The sequence below is a fragment of the Stegostoma tigrinum genome, chromosome 4 (assembly GCF_030684315.1).
Source record: "Stegostoma tigrinum isolate sSteTig4 chromosome 4, sSteTig4.hap1, whole genome shotgun sequence".
NCBI lineage: Eukaryota > Metazoa > Chordata > Chondrichthyes > Orectolobiformes > Stegostomatidae > Stegostoma > Stegostoma tigrinum.
In genome coordinates, this window is record NC_081357.1 from 80,508,954 (window position 1) to 80,523,692 (window position 14,739).

General features: G+C 41.3%; 1 protein-coding gene across 3 annotated transcripts in view; it reads left to right on the forward strand.

Moving 5' to 3' along the window:
- trim54 (tripartite motif containing 54) overlaps nucleotides 1-14,739 on the forward strand; it is an 80,387-nt gene that overhangs the window by 56,952 nt on the left and 8,696 nt on the right. The window contains exons 7-9 of one of the 3 annotated variants that reach the window (XR_009445694.1): nucleotides 3,074-3,198; nucleotides 6,893-6,981; nucleotides 8,246-8,332. Coding sequence is in view for 2 of the 3 variants with exons in the window: in XM_048531853.2 (XP_048387810.1) it covers nucleotides 3,074-3,198; nucleotides 8,246-8,332 (212 nt within the window). In the remaining variant the exon portion in view is untranslated. The remainder of the gene's footprint in view (nucleotides 1-3,073; nucleotides 3,199-6,892; nucleotides 6,982-8,245; nucleotides 8,333-14,739) is intronic. The other 2 variants (XM_048531853.2, XM_059645470.1) reach the window with 2 other exon arrangements.

A 14,739-nucleotide genomic window follows, 5' to 3' on the forward strand; every position in this document is an offset into this window, starting at 1 on the left:
CGCTGACAATATTACCAATCAGGATTACGAAGGTTTGCATCCAAACATCCGGCTTAGCGAGCATGTCTACACCAGTGATTAGCACTGTTGCCTCACAGTGCCAGGGACCCAGGTTTGATTCCACCCTTGGGCGACTGTGTGGAGTTTGCACATTCATTTAGAACAGAGTTGAGGAAAAACTTCTTCACCCAGAGAGTGGTGGATATATGGAATGCTCTGCCCCAGAAGGCAGCGGAGGCCAACTCTCTGGATACTTTCAAGAAAGAGATGGATAGAGCTCTTAAAGATAGTGGAATCAAGGGTTATGGGGATAAGGCAGGAACAGGATACTGAATGTGGATGATCAGCCATGATCATAATGAATGGTGGTGCTGGCTCGAAGGGCTGAATGGCCTACTCCAGCACCTATTGTCTATTGTCTATTCTCCCTGTGTCTGCATAGGCTTTCTCCGGGTGCTCTGGTTTCCTCCCACAGTCCAAAGACGTCCAGGCTAGGTGGATTGGCCATGTTAAATTGCCTGTGGTGTTCTGGGACATGTAGATTAAGTGGGTTATAGGGGAGTAGGCCTGGATAGGATGCTGTGAGGGTTGGTGTGGACTTGTTGGGCCGAAGGGCCTGTTTCCACACCGTCAGGATTTTATGATTCTATGAACCTCGAAAACTTTGATCTTTAGTAATGTGGTACCTCAAGTATGGTCTTAAATTATTCACTTTCACACAGTCCCTCTGATTGTCTCATAACACAGTCTCACATATCTTCGATAATAAAATGTGAGGTTGGATGAACACAGCAGGCCCAGCAGCATCACCTGCTGTGTTCATCCAGCCTCACATTTTATTATCTTGGATTCTCCAGCATCTGCAGTTCCCATTATCACCTCACATATCTTCGCTTGCATTGCTCCCCTTTCATTGGGATGTGAATTAATAAACTGCAGCTTTAAAACAATACTAATGACAAGGGGAATTTTGTCTCCTGTTCATAGTCTCTGAGATGGAGCGTGTTCATTTCCTCCCATACAAGAAGTATGCATTGATTCTTGTCACTAGGAAATACCTCTCACAGTCTTTGTTGATATGACTACCCCATATTGGAACATTTCTCTACATCAAGACCTCATTTGTATGGATGTTATTAAAAAGGAAGAGTGATATTGTCAAATACACATAAACAAAACAAATACAATACTGTGCCTGTCAGGATGTTGCAATAAACATCGAGAGCATACACACAATATCAGTATTTTCCTATGATCCAAATCTGCACTGTCATTATCATAAAAATTGAAGTAACACATACAAATATTGAAGTTTTCATTAATTGTCCCTCCCACACCAGTGCTGCATTAATGTTTCCTGTAGTTGTATTTTTTAAAAAGTGCATCAAAAATGCTTCACAACCACGTAGAGAAGTTTGAAGTTTGAAATTCATCTGCTGAATCAGAGCTTCAGAGAACTGTATAATCTAACATAATCTAGTTAGAAGATAATTTCTGTCCCAGAACATGTCATATCCATGCTTAAAGTACTGTATAATGGCTCATAATATTCAAATCATAATCAGTTTTCCATTTGGCTACAGAAACTGCCTTGCTAACAGATCTACACATTTGCTTCTAATGTGGTTGTGCTTTGAAAAGACAAGGGATGAGAACTTGTGTTCAAAAATTAGTTTAAAGTAAACTAAGAACAGTACAGCACAGGAACAGGCCCTTTGGCCCAAGAAGACTGTGCCAATATGTAAAGCCTTTCTAAACTAAAAATCTTTTGCCTCTCTGCAGTTCATATCTCTCTGTTCCCTGCCTATTCATATATAGGTCAAGGTGAATCTTAAATTTTGCTATTTTATCCACCTCCACCAGCTCCTCTGGCAGTGCATTTCAGTCACTTACCAACTCTGTGTGAAAAATAAACTTGCCTCTCACATCTCGTCCTTTAATGTTACCCTTTTTTGCCTTTTACCTATGTCTGTTTATGAATTGACATTTCTGTTCTGGGGAATAGGACTCCAGTTATTCATTCTATCCATGCCGCTCATAGTTTTGTAAACTTCTATCAGGCCACCATTGTACTTCAAAGTTCAATTGAAAACAAACTAAGTTTATCCAAGAAATAACACCGTGTGTAATAACACCCAAAACATTAACTTTCCTACTCCTCTGATGCTGCCTGGCCTGCTATGTTCCTCCAGCTCCACACTGTGTTATCTCTGACTCCAGCAGAGTTCTTATCTCTGACCAGGTTTATCCAATCTCTCCTCATAGCTAATACCCTCCAAACCAGGCAGCTTCCTGGTTGACACTTTTTGTACTCCCTCTGAAGCCTCCACATCCAGAACCATACACAATACTGCAAATGCAGCTTAACTAAAATGTTATACATGACTTGCCAATTTTTATACTCTGACCCAAATGATGATGGCAAGCATGCTACGTGCCTTCTTGATCACCTTATCCACCTGTTTTGCCACTTTTAGGGAACTATGGACCTGTACACCCAATTCCCTTAAGGCTGATAGTACTAAGAGTTCTGCCAATTGCTGTGTACTTCCCTCCTGCATTAGATCTTCCAAAATGCATCATGTTGCATTTGTCCAGATTAAACACCATATGCCAGTTCTCTGCTCAAGTCTCTATATCCTGCTGTTTCCTCCAGCAATCCTCCTAACAGTCCACAGCACCCCCAAATCTTCACTGTCTTCAAACTTACTAAGCAGCCACCTGTATTCTCCTCCAAATCATTTGTATACATATATATATTACAGATAACAAGGGGCCCCAGCGCAGATCCCTGCAGAGCACCATTGGTCACAGATTGGTTTTCATAATTTTTTTTCTATAAAATTAACATCTTGTGAAAATAAAAAAAAATTGAATTATTAATCATAACACAGAGAAATGCTTTTGTGAGCATGCATCATTTTACTTGCAACAATGATTCCTAACACAATGCAAGCATAATATCTCTAAGTTGAAACTTCATTAAACAAAATTGAGAAATTCTTTATTTCATCTCCAATTAAATCACAAATATGCTGTGGTGTGAATTTTTTTTATTGTCTGATTCGCTTAGAGTTATTGATACCTCAAAAGCAGCTCAGTTGGAGAGAACGGAACCTGGATACGAAAACATGGATCATTTTGTGATCAATCTTGGAAGAGCTGAACAGGTGCTACAAAGGATAAATTTCCAAACAGGTATGAAGGGAAGTTTGTTTTAAGTAAGAGGTTTTAATGATTAGATTAGATTAGATTCCCTATGGTGTGGAAACAGGCCTTTCGGCCCAACAAGTCTATACCGCCCCTTTGCAGCATCCCACCCAGACCCATTCCGCTATAACCCACACACCCCTGTACACTATGCGCAATTTAGCATGGCCAATCCACCTTGCCTGCACATCTTTGGGAGTAAGAACTGCAAATGTGGGAGGAAACCGGAGCACCCAGAGGAAACCCACTCAGACACGGGGAGAATGTGCAAACTCCACACAGACAGTCGCCCGAGGCTGGAATCGAACCCGGGTCCCTGGCGCTGTGAGGCTGCAGTGCTAACCACTGAGCAGTTAATTAGAATAATTAGGGATCAGGGTTCATTTTATCCATTAATTGTATGGAAATCTTTGAGTGAATAAGAAGTTGTGGCAGGTTTAGAAATTCTAAGTAGGCTATATGCTCATCTCCTGTGCTGATCTGAATTCTCTACAAATGGATTAATGAGAATTAATGACAAATGATTTTATCAAGTCAATTTCTCTCCTGTTTTTAAGGCATTTATGAGATTATTCATATCAAATTGTCTCAATTTTACTTCAGCACTAATATCAATAAGTGGGAAAATGCAAAGTGTCATCACAGATGTAAGTAGTAGAGTCATAGAGAACACAGCATGGAAGCAGGCCCTTTGGCCCAAACTGGTCTATGCTGACCAATGTAAACACTCGGACGGTTCCAATTACTTGTTTTGGTCCATATCCCTCTAAACCTTTCCCATCCATGTACCTACCCAAATGTGTTTTAAATGTTGCTACTGTACCTGCCTCAACCACTCTCTGGCAGCACATTCCTATACGCATTAATCTCTGCGTGCAGAAGTTGCCCCTCAGGCCCTTCTTAAATTTATCCCCTTTCACCCTAAACTTATGCCCTCTAATTTTCCATTCCCCGTCCCTGGGAAAATTACAATATGTATTCATCCTATCTGTGCCCCTCATTATTTTACACACTTCAATCAGGTCACGCCTCATTCTGGTATTTTTCAAGGAATAAAGCCCTATCCTGGCCAATCTCTCCCTATAACTCAGGACTATTGGTCCTGGAAACATCTCATAAATCATCTTTACACACTTTCCAGTTTGACCTATACTGTATACAATACTCCAAGAATGACTTCACCAATGACTTAATACAACTGTAACATCCCAACACTTGTACTCAATGCCTTGACCAATGAAGGCCACCACGCAAAATGCCTTCTTCACCACCCTGTCCACCTGTGATGCTGCTTTCAATGAATTATATACTTGTACTCCAAGGTCCCTCTTTTCCACAACACTTCTCTGGACCTTACCATTTACCGCAGAAGTCCTACCGTGGTTTGACTTTCCAAAATACAATACTTATCTGTATTGAATTGAATTTGCTAATCCTCAGGCCACTTCCCCATCTGATCACAATCCCCCTGCAATTTTTGATAACCTTCTTCACTATCAACGATGACTCCAAATTTTGTATCATCGGTGCCCTTATGAATCACGCCTTATACGTTTGCATCCAGATCACTTACATAAATAACAAATAACAAAGATCCTAGCACCGACCCCTGTGGCACACCACCAGTCACATGCTTCCGTATCGAGAAACAACCTTCAATCATCACCCTCTGCTTCCTACCATCAAGCCAATTTTGAATCCAATTAGCTAGATTTCCCTGGATCCCATGTGACCTAACTTTCATGATTAGCCTGAGTACATGAGAGCTTTTTTTTTGCCAGTTAGTATTGTTTTAACGGCAATTGACAGGAATATCAGAAAGAATCAGAAGCAAATAACCTGACAGCTTGACCATTCCTGTGCTGTTGTTTCTGCATTGCCACTACTGGTTTGCAACTTGACCTAGAATATGATCAGGTAGCCTTTAGGGTCCTTAGTGCATTTCAGAACTGCATTACTGGAATTGATAATACAATGTTAAAAAGAATATTTGAAATCTAGACAGAAATAATTTTTCTAGAAATTTTGCAAATATGGATGTAAAGTCATGGCCAGGCTACAACTGATATCCAACAGCTCATGTCAGTCACCGTGAAGAAAGAAAGGGAAATTACTATTTAAAAGTTATCATTATTCATCAAGCATGAAGTCACCATAGACTCAGAGGGCTGCTGTCTCATTAGAGAGAGATGACTGGTGGTGAGTTCAACCTGAAAATCAGCATGCCTCAAATGAAGGATGAGATCCAGAAAGTGGGAGCTTCGTGGTGATCACAGAGGGTGTGAGAATTGAGCCAGCGCAGTTGGTGTCATTGCATCATAAACCAGCTGTCCAGCCAATCTCCTTTAATTTGTTATTAGGGATGTGGTCATCACCGGCAAAGTGAATATTTATTGCCCACCTTTAATTGCCCTAAGAAGTTTGTCAAAAAGCTACCTTGATAACTGAATAGCTTAGTTCAGAAGACAATACAAAACAACTACATGCAAGTCTCCAATACAGAGTAAGGGTGGCAAGTTTATTTTTCTAAATGCTGTTGGTGAACTACACGAGTTTCACAACAATCTGGTAGGTACATGGCCACCATTACTATGCAAGTATGTTTTAGATTTATTTAAATAACTAAATTTAAATTCCCCAGTTGCCATTTTGGAACTAATTTCGCCCAATTCTTACACAGGTCCTCAGATTGACCAGTCCCGTGACATAATTTAGTCTTTGGCATCAAGGAAATTTCAAATAGTAGTAGTGTTTTCATCTTATAGAGAGACTTGTCAGAGGTGACACTCTATGTCAATCTCACCAGCTTTTTTACTAACTATTGCAGACCTATTATATTTGCCAAGAGTTGACGCCAGCCATTATCCGTTCCTTTTGCTGGAAAATAAGAGAGATTCAAATGAATTTTAGAAAAATTAAAATAATTTAAGCAATAAATATGCATTAATAGATGATCAAAATGGTGTCAGAGTAGGACGATGCACTTCTACTCGCCAGTCCTTGTACCGTTTTTTGTCTCTCCTCTTGAGGTTTCCCCTTTCTCCCACCTCTCCCCACCCCACCAACCCAGAGAGTGGAGATGCAAAACAAGCAGACCGTTGCAGATCAGAACAAGTGGCCAAGTCCCATGGAGGACAGAAGCTTAGGGGCCGGGTCCCACAGCGAAACCAGCACTAGCAGCATGGTCTTGTGTTCTGGGTCCTGTAGGCATGCCCCATGAGCCCCAGAACATTGCACCCTGCCTGGTGCAGCATGTTGGCTGTGAGCCCAGAGCAGAACGCAGGCAGCGAGTCCAGTTTGAGGGGACAATCATTACCTTAGAACTTACTTTAATACACTGTAATGTTAACCCTTTAATATTTCCCTATTTTTAACTTACTTCCAACTCTGTAATTAAGCAACTACTTCTATTCCTGTGCTATATCCAAGAATTGTACCTAGGTACTTGTACCTAAGATGAAACCATACAAAGGCAGACATTGTAAACGTTTTTCACTGTACTCCTACAATGGAGTGCACATGGCAATAAAAAGATATTATATTATATTATTGTATTGTATGATATTGGAATAACTGACTGTCCTATAAGAGCGATTGAAACACAGTTAATAAATATCATTAACGATGTTTAAATTCATTGTTGGGGCCAGCTTTGCTGATGACATTTTTAACCCATCTGTAGCTGAGATGAGAATGAGTGGCTGCCTTCCTGACCTGCTGATGAAACACTCACGTAGATTGATGCCGTGGAAAAGCCAGAATGCCGAGCAGGTACAATGAGGAGTCTCATCTTAAGGAAGGAGGAAGAAGCTACACATTCTACAGGACTGGCAAATCAGCTGTGGGCTTTGCCATTCATTCTGAATTGACATCTAAGCTAAACTCACTTCCCAAAGAGTCAAAACCTGGCTCACAATTTGAATAGTGCTTGCGAGAACTTAGCTTTTAATGCTTAACAGTGCTTCCATGCATAAGCAATGACGCAAACAAATGAGGTTAATGAACAACATTTTCAGCAGGCTTATCAGAGGAAAACCACATCAGGACAAATTTCACCTTTATTTTAAAGCTTGTAGCATTGGTAAACTCCATTGGCCATTTGTTTCTACATGTATGGTGAATTTAATTTACCAACACAATCACGATATTGTAACAATCCGATAAACTGAAAAACAAATAGGTGCACCTAAAGATTGGCACTTTTGGACAACAATATTGTAAAACAGAGAGACCTCAAGGAGCTCCAAAACTGCTTTAGTCAAATGCTGGTCAATCATTAGGATCATCATGCCCTTGCAGATAATACCTGAGGCACTTTGACACAAAATCAAGCCACAAAGTTAACTTGATGCAACTATCCCAAAAAAAAAGATTTGTCATGGAGACAAAAATGTTACAAAAATTAGATGTAGAGATTGATGACATAGAATCCCTAATGTGCAGCCCATCGAGTCTCCACCCAGCATCCCACTCAAATCCAGCCACCTACCCTATCCCTGTAACCCTGCATTTGCTGTGGCTCATCCACCGAGCCTGTATATCTTTTGACTATGGGACAAAACTGGAGAATTTGAACAGAACTCCTGCAGACACAGGAGAATGTGGCAACTTCACAGAGACAGTCACCCAAGGCTGGAATTGAACCTGGGTCCCTTGTGCTATGAGGCAGCAGTGCTAGCCACTGTGCCACATTTTAGAGCACTCTTTCTATTGACTTGTGGATATGAATGTTGCTGACTAGACCAGCACTCCTATTTCTATGCCTGTTCCTACTTGCGGATATTTCTGTGGTTTGGGTTACTGCATGAAGCATTTCAAGCAGGTATACTTTTGAGTGAAATTATTGAGAACGGTAGTCTTGAGCTACCTAATTTTCAAACATATTTGTTTGCTTCTGCCTGTAAACACACCTTAGACACCATAGCTGCTGATAATGCTTGTGAATCAAATGAAATCCCCAAAGAAGTTAGTATTATTGATCTGAATGCATCACGTCCAAGCTTCTTAACGAGTTCCTTTTATTTTTATTGTACAGATTACCAGGGAGAAGAAGAGGAAGAAGTAGAGGAAGAAGAGATAGAAGAAGGTGAAGGAGCTGAAGAGGATGGAGAAACAACTGATGGTGAGCAATTAAATGTGCTAACAATCGAGTCTTCCAGCTTCTTCTTCATTATATTCATCTCATTTCCAATCTTCACACTTCAAGATACAAGAATCAGAATTTCTGGCAAAAATAAATCAGTCTGCTTAATGATATAGTTACATCAAATTACATGACTTAGTTAAATATCAATACTTATTTGTTCAGTTGTCAGAATTGGAAGGACCACCAAATGAAACCACTAAAACAACTAAACTTGATATTTGTTGATGCAAACAAACTGCTGGAAAAGAAGAATATTACAATTATGGCGACTTATAGATTAAAATGTCAAACAAAAACAGCATTGTTGGAAAAGCTCAGCAGTCTGGCAGCATCTGTAAATGTAAAAACAGAGTTAACGTTTCAGGTTCGGTGACCCTTCCTCAGAACTTAAGTACTGAAGCTCACTTGTTAGCTGTGGGATTTTCAAATATCTTAATACTTGACAATATTATTGAGACAGAATCATAGAATTCCTATGGAGATAGTTCTGTTAAACAAGTGATTAGCTCCTTTACACTGATCTATGCGTGTGACAAAGGCTCCTTGCACTTGTAGTTTGCTATTTCATCACTAACTGCACGAGTAATGCACAAGAACCTTATTTCTTGGCAGAGAATATGGCTTATTTTGAAATGAGTTTCTGTAGCTCAGTGGTATAAGCTCTGCTGGATATTGAAAGTCTTTTAGAAACAAACAAAATGGAAGTTCAATGTCCAGCAATTAAAGGACATCATTAAGGTACTGAGATCTCTTCCCCAAAATGAAATCATTTTTAAAAAATAGGTTGAGTTGGAGATGACCCAAAATAACATTTTGAGTTAACTTAAAATACTGAAGTGATATCATTGGTCAATTCTATAAATTGGTCATGTGTGAAACTTCCCATTCTAATGAATTAGCACATTTGTTTGCTACAGTTGTTAATTAGAGATATCCAGTTGGGGTTATTTTCTATTTTGTATATGTGATTGAAAACTAATCTTGATCAGCTCAAACGTGTATATTTTCACACATTGCATACATTATCAGCAAATTGGTGTCTAGAAGGATGCTGTGAGACCACGTTCACCCTGCCAAAATTATTTCTTCTTGTCAAAATGGTTTGAAAAAGTCATTATTTTTCCAATATCTGCATCCCCAACATAATGGCTAATTGAAATCAGCCACTGAAAAATTGCTAAGAAAGATTTAAAAGCATTGTAAACATTGAAAGATCTCAAAGTCTAATTTGGTCAAGGGACAAGGATGTCCAGCAAAATCATTCAGAAAAGTCTTTCCGAAGAAGGGTCTAGGCCTGAAACATCAGCCTTCCTGCTCCTCTGATGTTGCTTGGCCTGCTGTGTTCATCCAGCTCTACACCTTGTTATCTCTTCCTGACTGGCAGATGCCCGCTACAAAAAGCAGATGTTAGCTTTTTATACCTCAGTCTCTGAGACTTTTGGAAGATGATGTATGTTCTTTGCACTATACAATATCAATACATAATCTAAGACAATAACATGTGCATTTAAATGTCTCACTTGCATAACATGCTGGAATGAACAGGGTGTAGTTAATTCTAATCAATCTGCTTAGAACTCTTATTTTACAATCAGTAAGGTTCTTGTCATGCTGTTCAGAATACAGCTCTTCTCCAAAGAATCATTTAGGATTTTCATTATGGTTATTTGGAGTCAATAGCCTCCTTGCACTTGTAGTTGACAGCCTTCACATACACTCCATTTTGAGGTGCGTCATTTGAAAGATGGATCCATCGATAAGTCAAGTACCCAGTCTTTCTTGCATCCTAAAAATACCAAGGGAACTGATCTAATACTTACACCTGTATATAAGCACCCTTTCTTTGCACTGTAAGACATTAATATATAGATTGTACTGAGCTATAAGCTTTTGCACATATTTCTTGAGAACAACAAATGCTGGAGATCACAGTGAGTCAGAGAGCAATAATTGAGAGAGAGCAAGCTAACGTTTCGAGTCTAGATGACTCTCCAGCAGAGCTGAACTGATGTGTGGAGGGGGTTCATTTATGCTATTGTTTTGGTGCGGTGGTGGGTGTAGGCTGCTGGTCGAGAAAAAAAATTGATAGTTCAGAATAAGTGATCAGAGTGTGAGAATGGCAGAACAATGGTGTGTCTCCTGCCAGAGGGTTGCTTTTCAGACTGGAGGCCTATGACCAGTGGTGTGCCACAAAGATTGGTGCTAGGTCCACTGCTTTTTGTCATTTAGATAAATGATTTGAATATGAATTTATGAAGTATGGTTAGTAAGTTTTCACGTGACACCAACACTGGAGGTGTAGTGGACAGGAAAGAGGGCTACCTCAGAGTATAATGGTACCTTGATTAGAGGGGACAATGCACCTAGGAGTAGCAAATGGAGTTTAATTTAGATAAATGAGAGGTGCTGATTTTGGAAAAGCAAATCAGGGCAGGATGTATGCACTGAATGTTAAGGTTCTGGGGATCATTGCTGAGCAAGAAGACCTTGGAATGCCAGCTTATTGTTCCTTGAAAGTGGAGCTGCACGTAGATAGGATAGTGAAGAAGACGTTTGGTATGCTTGCCTTTTCCGGTCAGTGCATTGAGTATAGGAGTTTCAAGGTTATGTTGTGGATGAACAGGACATTGGTTAGGTCACTATTGGAATATTGTGTGTAGTTCTGGTCTCCCTGCTATAGGAAGGATGTTGTGAAACTTGAAAGGGTTCAAAAATGATTTACAAGGATGTTGGAGGGTTTGAACTTTAGGGAGAGATTGAATAGACTGAGGCTATTTTCCCTGGAACTTTGGAGGTTGATGGTTGACCTTATAATGGTTTATAAAATCATGAGGGGCATGGATCAGGTAAATAGATACAGTCTTTCACCAGGGTGGGGAGCCCAAAACTAGGGAGCATAGGTTTAAGGTGAGAGGGGTAAGATTTAAAAGGGACCTAAGGGGAAACTTTTTCTGGCAAAAGGTGGTGCGTGTGTGGAATGAGCTGTCAGAGGGAGTGGAGGAGTCTGGCACGATTACAACATGTAAAAGGCATTTGGATGGGTATATGAATAGGAAGGGTTAAGAGTGATATGGGCCAAACACTGGCAAATGGGACTGATTTGTTTAGGATAGCTGGTTGGCATGGGCGAGTTGGACTGAAGGGTTTGTTTTCGTGCTATGTTTCTCTAAGACTTGAAAAGACATATAGTCCCAACAGTCTGGGGGGAGGGGAGAGAAAACATGATAACAGAATGTAACGAGCTAAAATAAAGGGGAGAATTGTTCACAGTATGAAGGTGTTGAACTCATTATTATGTCCAGAAGGCTGTAAAGTGAAGATGAGATAACAAGGTGTCAAGCTGGATGAACACAGCAGGCTAAGCAGCATCAGCAGAGGAGGAAAGCTTCGGGTCTAGACCCTTCTTCAGAAATGGGGGAGGGCAAGGGGATTTTGAAATAAATAGGGAGAGGGGGGAGGTGGATAGAAGATGGATAATGGAGAAGATAGTTGGAGAAGAGGCAGACAGGTCAAAGAGGCGGGGTTGGAGCCAGTAAAGGTGAGTGTAGGTGGGGAGTTAGGGAGGGGATAGGTCAGTCCAGGGAGGACAGACAGGTCAAGGAAGCAGTATGAGTCTAGTAGGTAGGAGATGGGGTGGGACTTGAGGTGGGAGGAAGGACAGGTTAGGGAGGTGGGGACGAGCAGAGATAATGGGAACTGCAGATGCTGGAGAATCCAAGATAATAAAATGTGAGGCTGGATGAACACAGCAGCATCTCAGGAGCACAAAAGCTGATGTTTCAGGCCTAGACCCTTCATCAGAGAGGGGGATGGGGTGAGGGTTCTGGAATAAATAGGGAGAGAGAGGGAGGCGGACTGAAGATGGAGAGAAAAGAAGATAGGTGGAGAGGAGAGTATAGGTGGGGAGGTAGGGAGGGGATAGGTCAGTCCAGGGAAGACGGACAGGTCAAGGAGGTGGGATGAGGTTAGTAGGTAGGAGATGGAGGTGCGGCTTGGGGTGGGAGGAAGGGATGGGTGAGAGGAAGAACAGGTTAGGGAGGCAGAGATAGGCCGGACTGGTTTTGTGATGCAGTGGGTGGAGGGGAAGAGCTGGGCTGGTTGTGTGGTGCATTGAGGGGAGGGGACGAACTGGGCTGGTTTTGGGATGCGGTGGGGGAAGGGGAGATTTTGAAGCTGGTGAAGTTCACATTGATACCATTGGGCTGCAAGGTTCCCAAGCGGAATATGAGTTGCTGTTCCTGCAATCTTCGGGTGGCATCATTGTGGCACTGCAGGAGGCCCATGATGGACATGTCGTCCAAGGAGTGGGAGGGGAGTTCGCAACAAATGACTGCACCTCCCAGTCGTGAACCATTTCAACTCCCCCTAATTTAAGGCCCAATGGTATCTAATCAAGGTGAGATTTGCCACTGTCAGGCCACTGAAGATGGACACTTCACATTATTAAATGGACATTCATTTTTCCTGTGCAAGTGGGCTGAATTAAAGCCAGCCCAAATAATCTTTTACAGAAATTTATAACATTAATTGATTCTAAGATATTTTATTTTATGACATAAGACCACTGTATATAGAAGCAGAGTTTGGCCATTCAATCCATTGAGTCTGCTTCACCATTCTATCATGGCTGATATGTTTCTCTACCCCATTCTCCTGCCTTCTTTCTGTAACCCTTGAATTCCTTACCAATCAAGAACTTACCTATCTTTGTCTCAAATGCGCTCAATGACTTAGCCTTCATAGCCTTTTGTGGCAATGAGTTCCACAAATTCACTATCTTCTGGTGAAGAAATTTCTCTTCATCTCAACATCCCAGTTTTCAAACTGAGTACTGATTTATAACTATTGCTAAATATTTAATTATAACTGAAATTGATATTATCCAATGATAAAATATAACTAACCTATTTTCCAACATTTTAATTTTTGTGTGCCTGTCTAAATTGAGGAATCACCTATGCTTTCAATGGGTTAAATATCAAACAATTTAAGACCATAAGACCATAAGTCAGAGGAGTGGAAGTAAGGCCATTCAGCCCATCAAGTCCACTCCGCCATTTAAATCATGGCTGATGGGCATTTCAACACCACTTCCCTGCACTCTCCCCATAGCCCTTGATTCCCTGTGAGATCAAGAATTTGTTTTTCTCTGCCTTGAAGGCATCTAACGTCCCAGCCTCCACTGCACTCCTTGGCAATGAATTCAACAAGCCCACCAGTCTCTGGCTGAAGAAATATCGTCTCATTTCCATTTTAAATTTACCCCCTCTAATTTTAAGACTGTGCCCACGGGTCCTAGTCTCCCCGCCTAACAGAAACAACTTCCCAGCATTCACCCCTTCCCAGCCATACATTATCTTGTAAGTTTCTATTAGCTCTCCCCTCAACCTTCTAAACTCTAATGAGTACAATCCCAGGATCCTTAGCCGTTCATCATACGTTAAACCTACCATTCCAGGGATCATCCGTGTGAATCTCCACTGGACACGCTCCAGGGCTAGTATGTCCTTCCTGAGGTGTGGGGCCCAAAATTGGACACAGTATTCTAATTGGGTCCAAACTAGAGCTTTATAAATTCTCAGAAGCACATCGCTGCTTTTATATTCCAACCCTCTTGAGATAAATGACAACATTACATTCGCTTTCTTAATCACAGACTCTACCTGCAAGTTAACTTTTAGAGAATCCTGGACCAACACTCCCAGATCCCTTTGTACTTCTGCTTTACGAATTTTCTCACCACTTAGAAAATAGTCCATGCCTGTGTTCTTTTTTCCAAAGTGCAAAACCTCACATTTGCTCACATTGAATTTCATCAGCCATTTCCTGGACCACTCTCCTAAACTGTCGAAATCTTTCTGCAGCTTCCCACCTCCTCAGTACTACCTGCCTGTCCACCTATCTTTGTATCATCGGCAAACTTCGCCAGAATGCCCCCAGTCCCTTAATCCAGATATATATAAGGTGAACTGCTGCAGCCCCAACACAGAACCCTGCGGGACACCACTCATCACCGGTTGCCATTCCGAAAAAGAGCCTTTTATCCCAACTTTCTGCCTTCTGTCAGACAGCCAATCCTCAATCCAAGCCAGTAGCTTACCTCGAACACCATGGGCCCTCACCTTGCTCAGCAGCCTCCCGTGAGGCACCATATCAAAGGCCTTTTGGAAGTCTAGATAGATAACATCTACTAGGTTTCTCTGGTCTAACATACTTGTTACCTCTTCAAAGAATTCCAACAGGTTTGTCAGGCACGACCTCCCCTTACTAAATCCATGCTGACTCGTTCTAATCTGACCCTGCACTTCCAGGAATTTAGAAATCTTATCCATGACAATGGATTCTAGAATTTTACCAACTACCGAGGTTAGGCTAATTGGCCT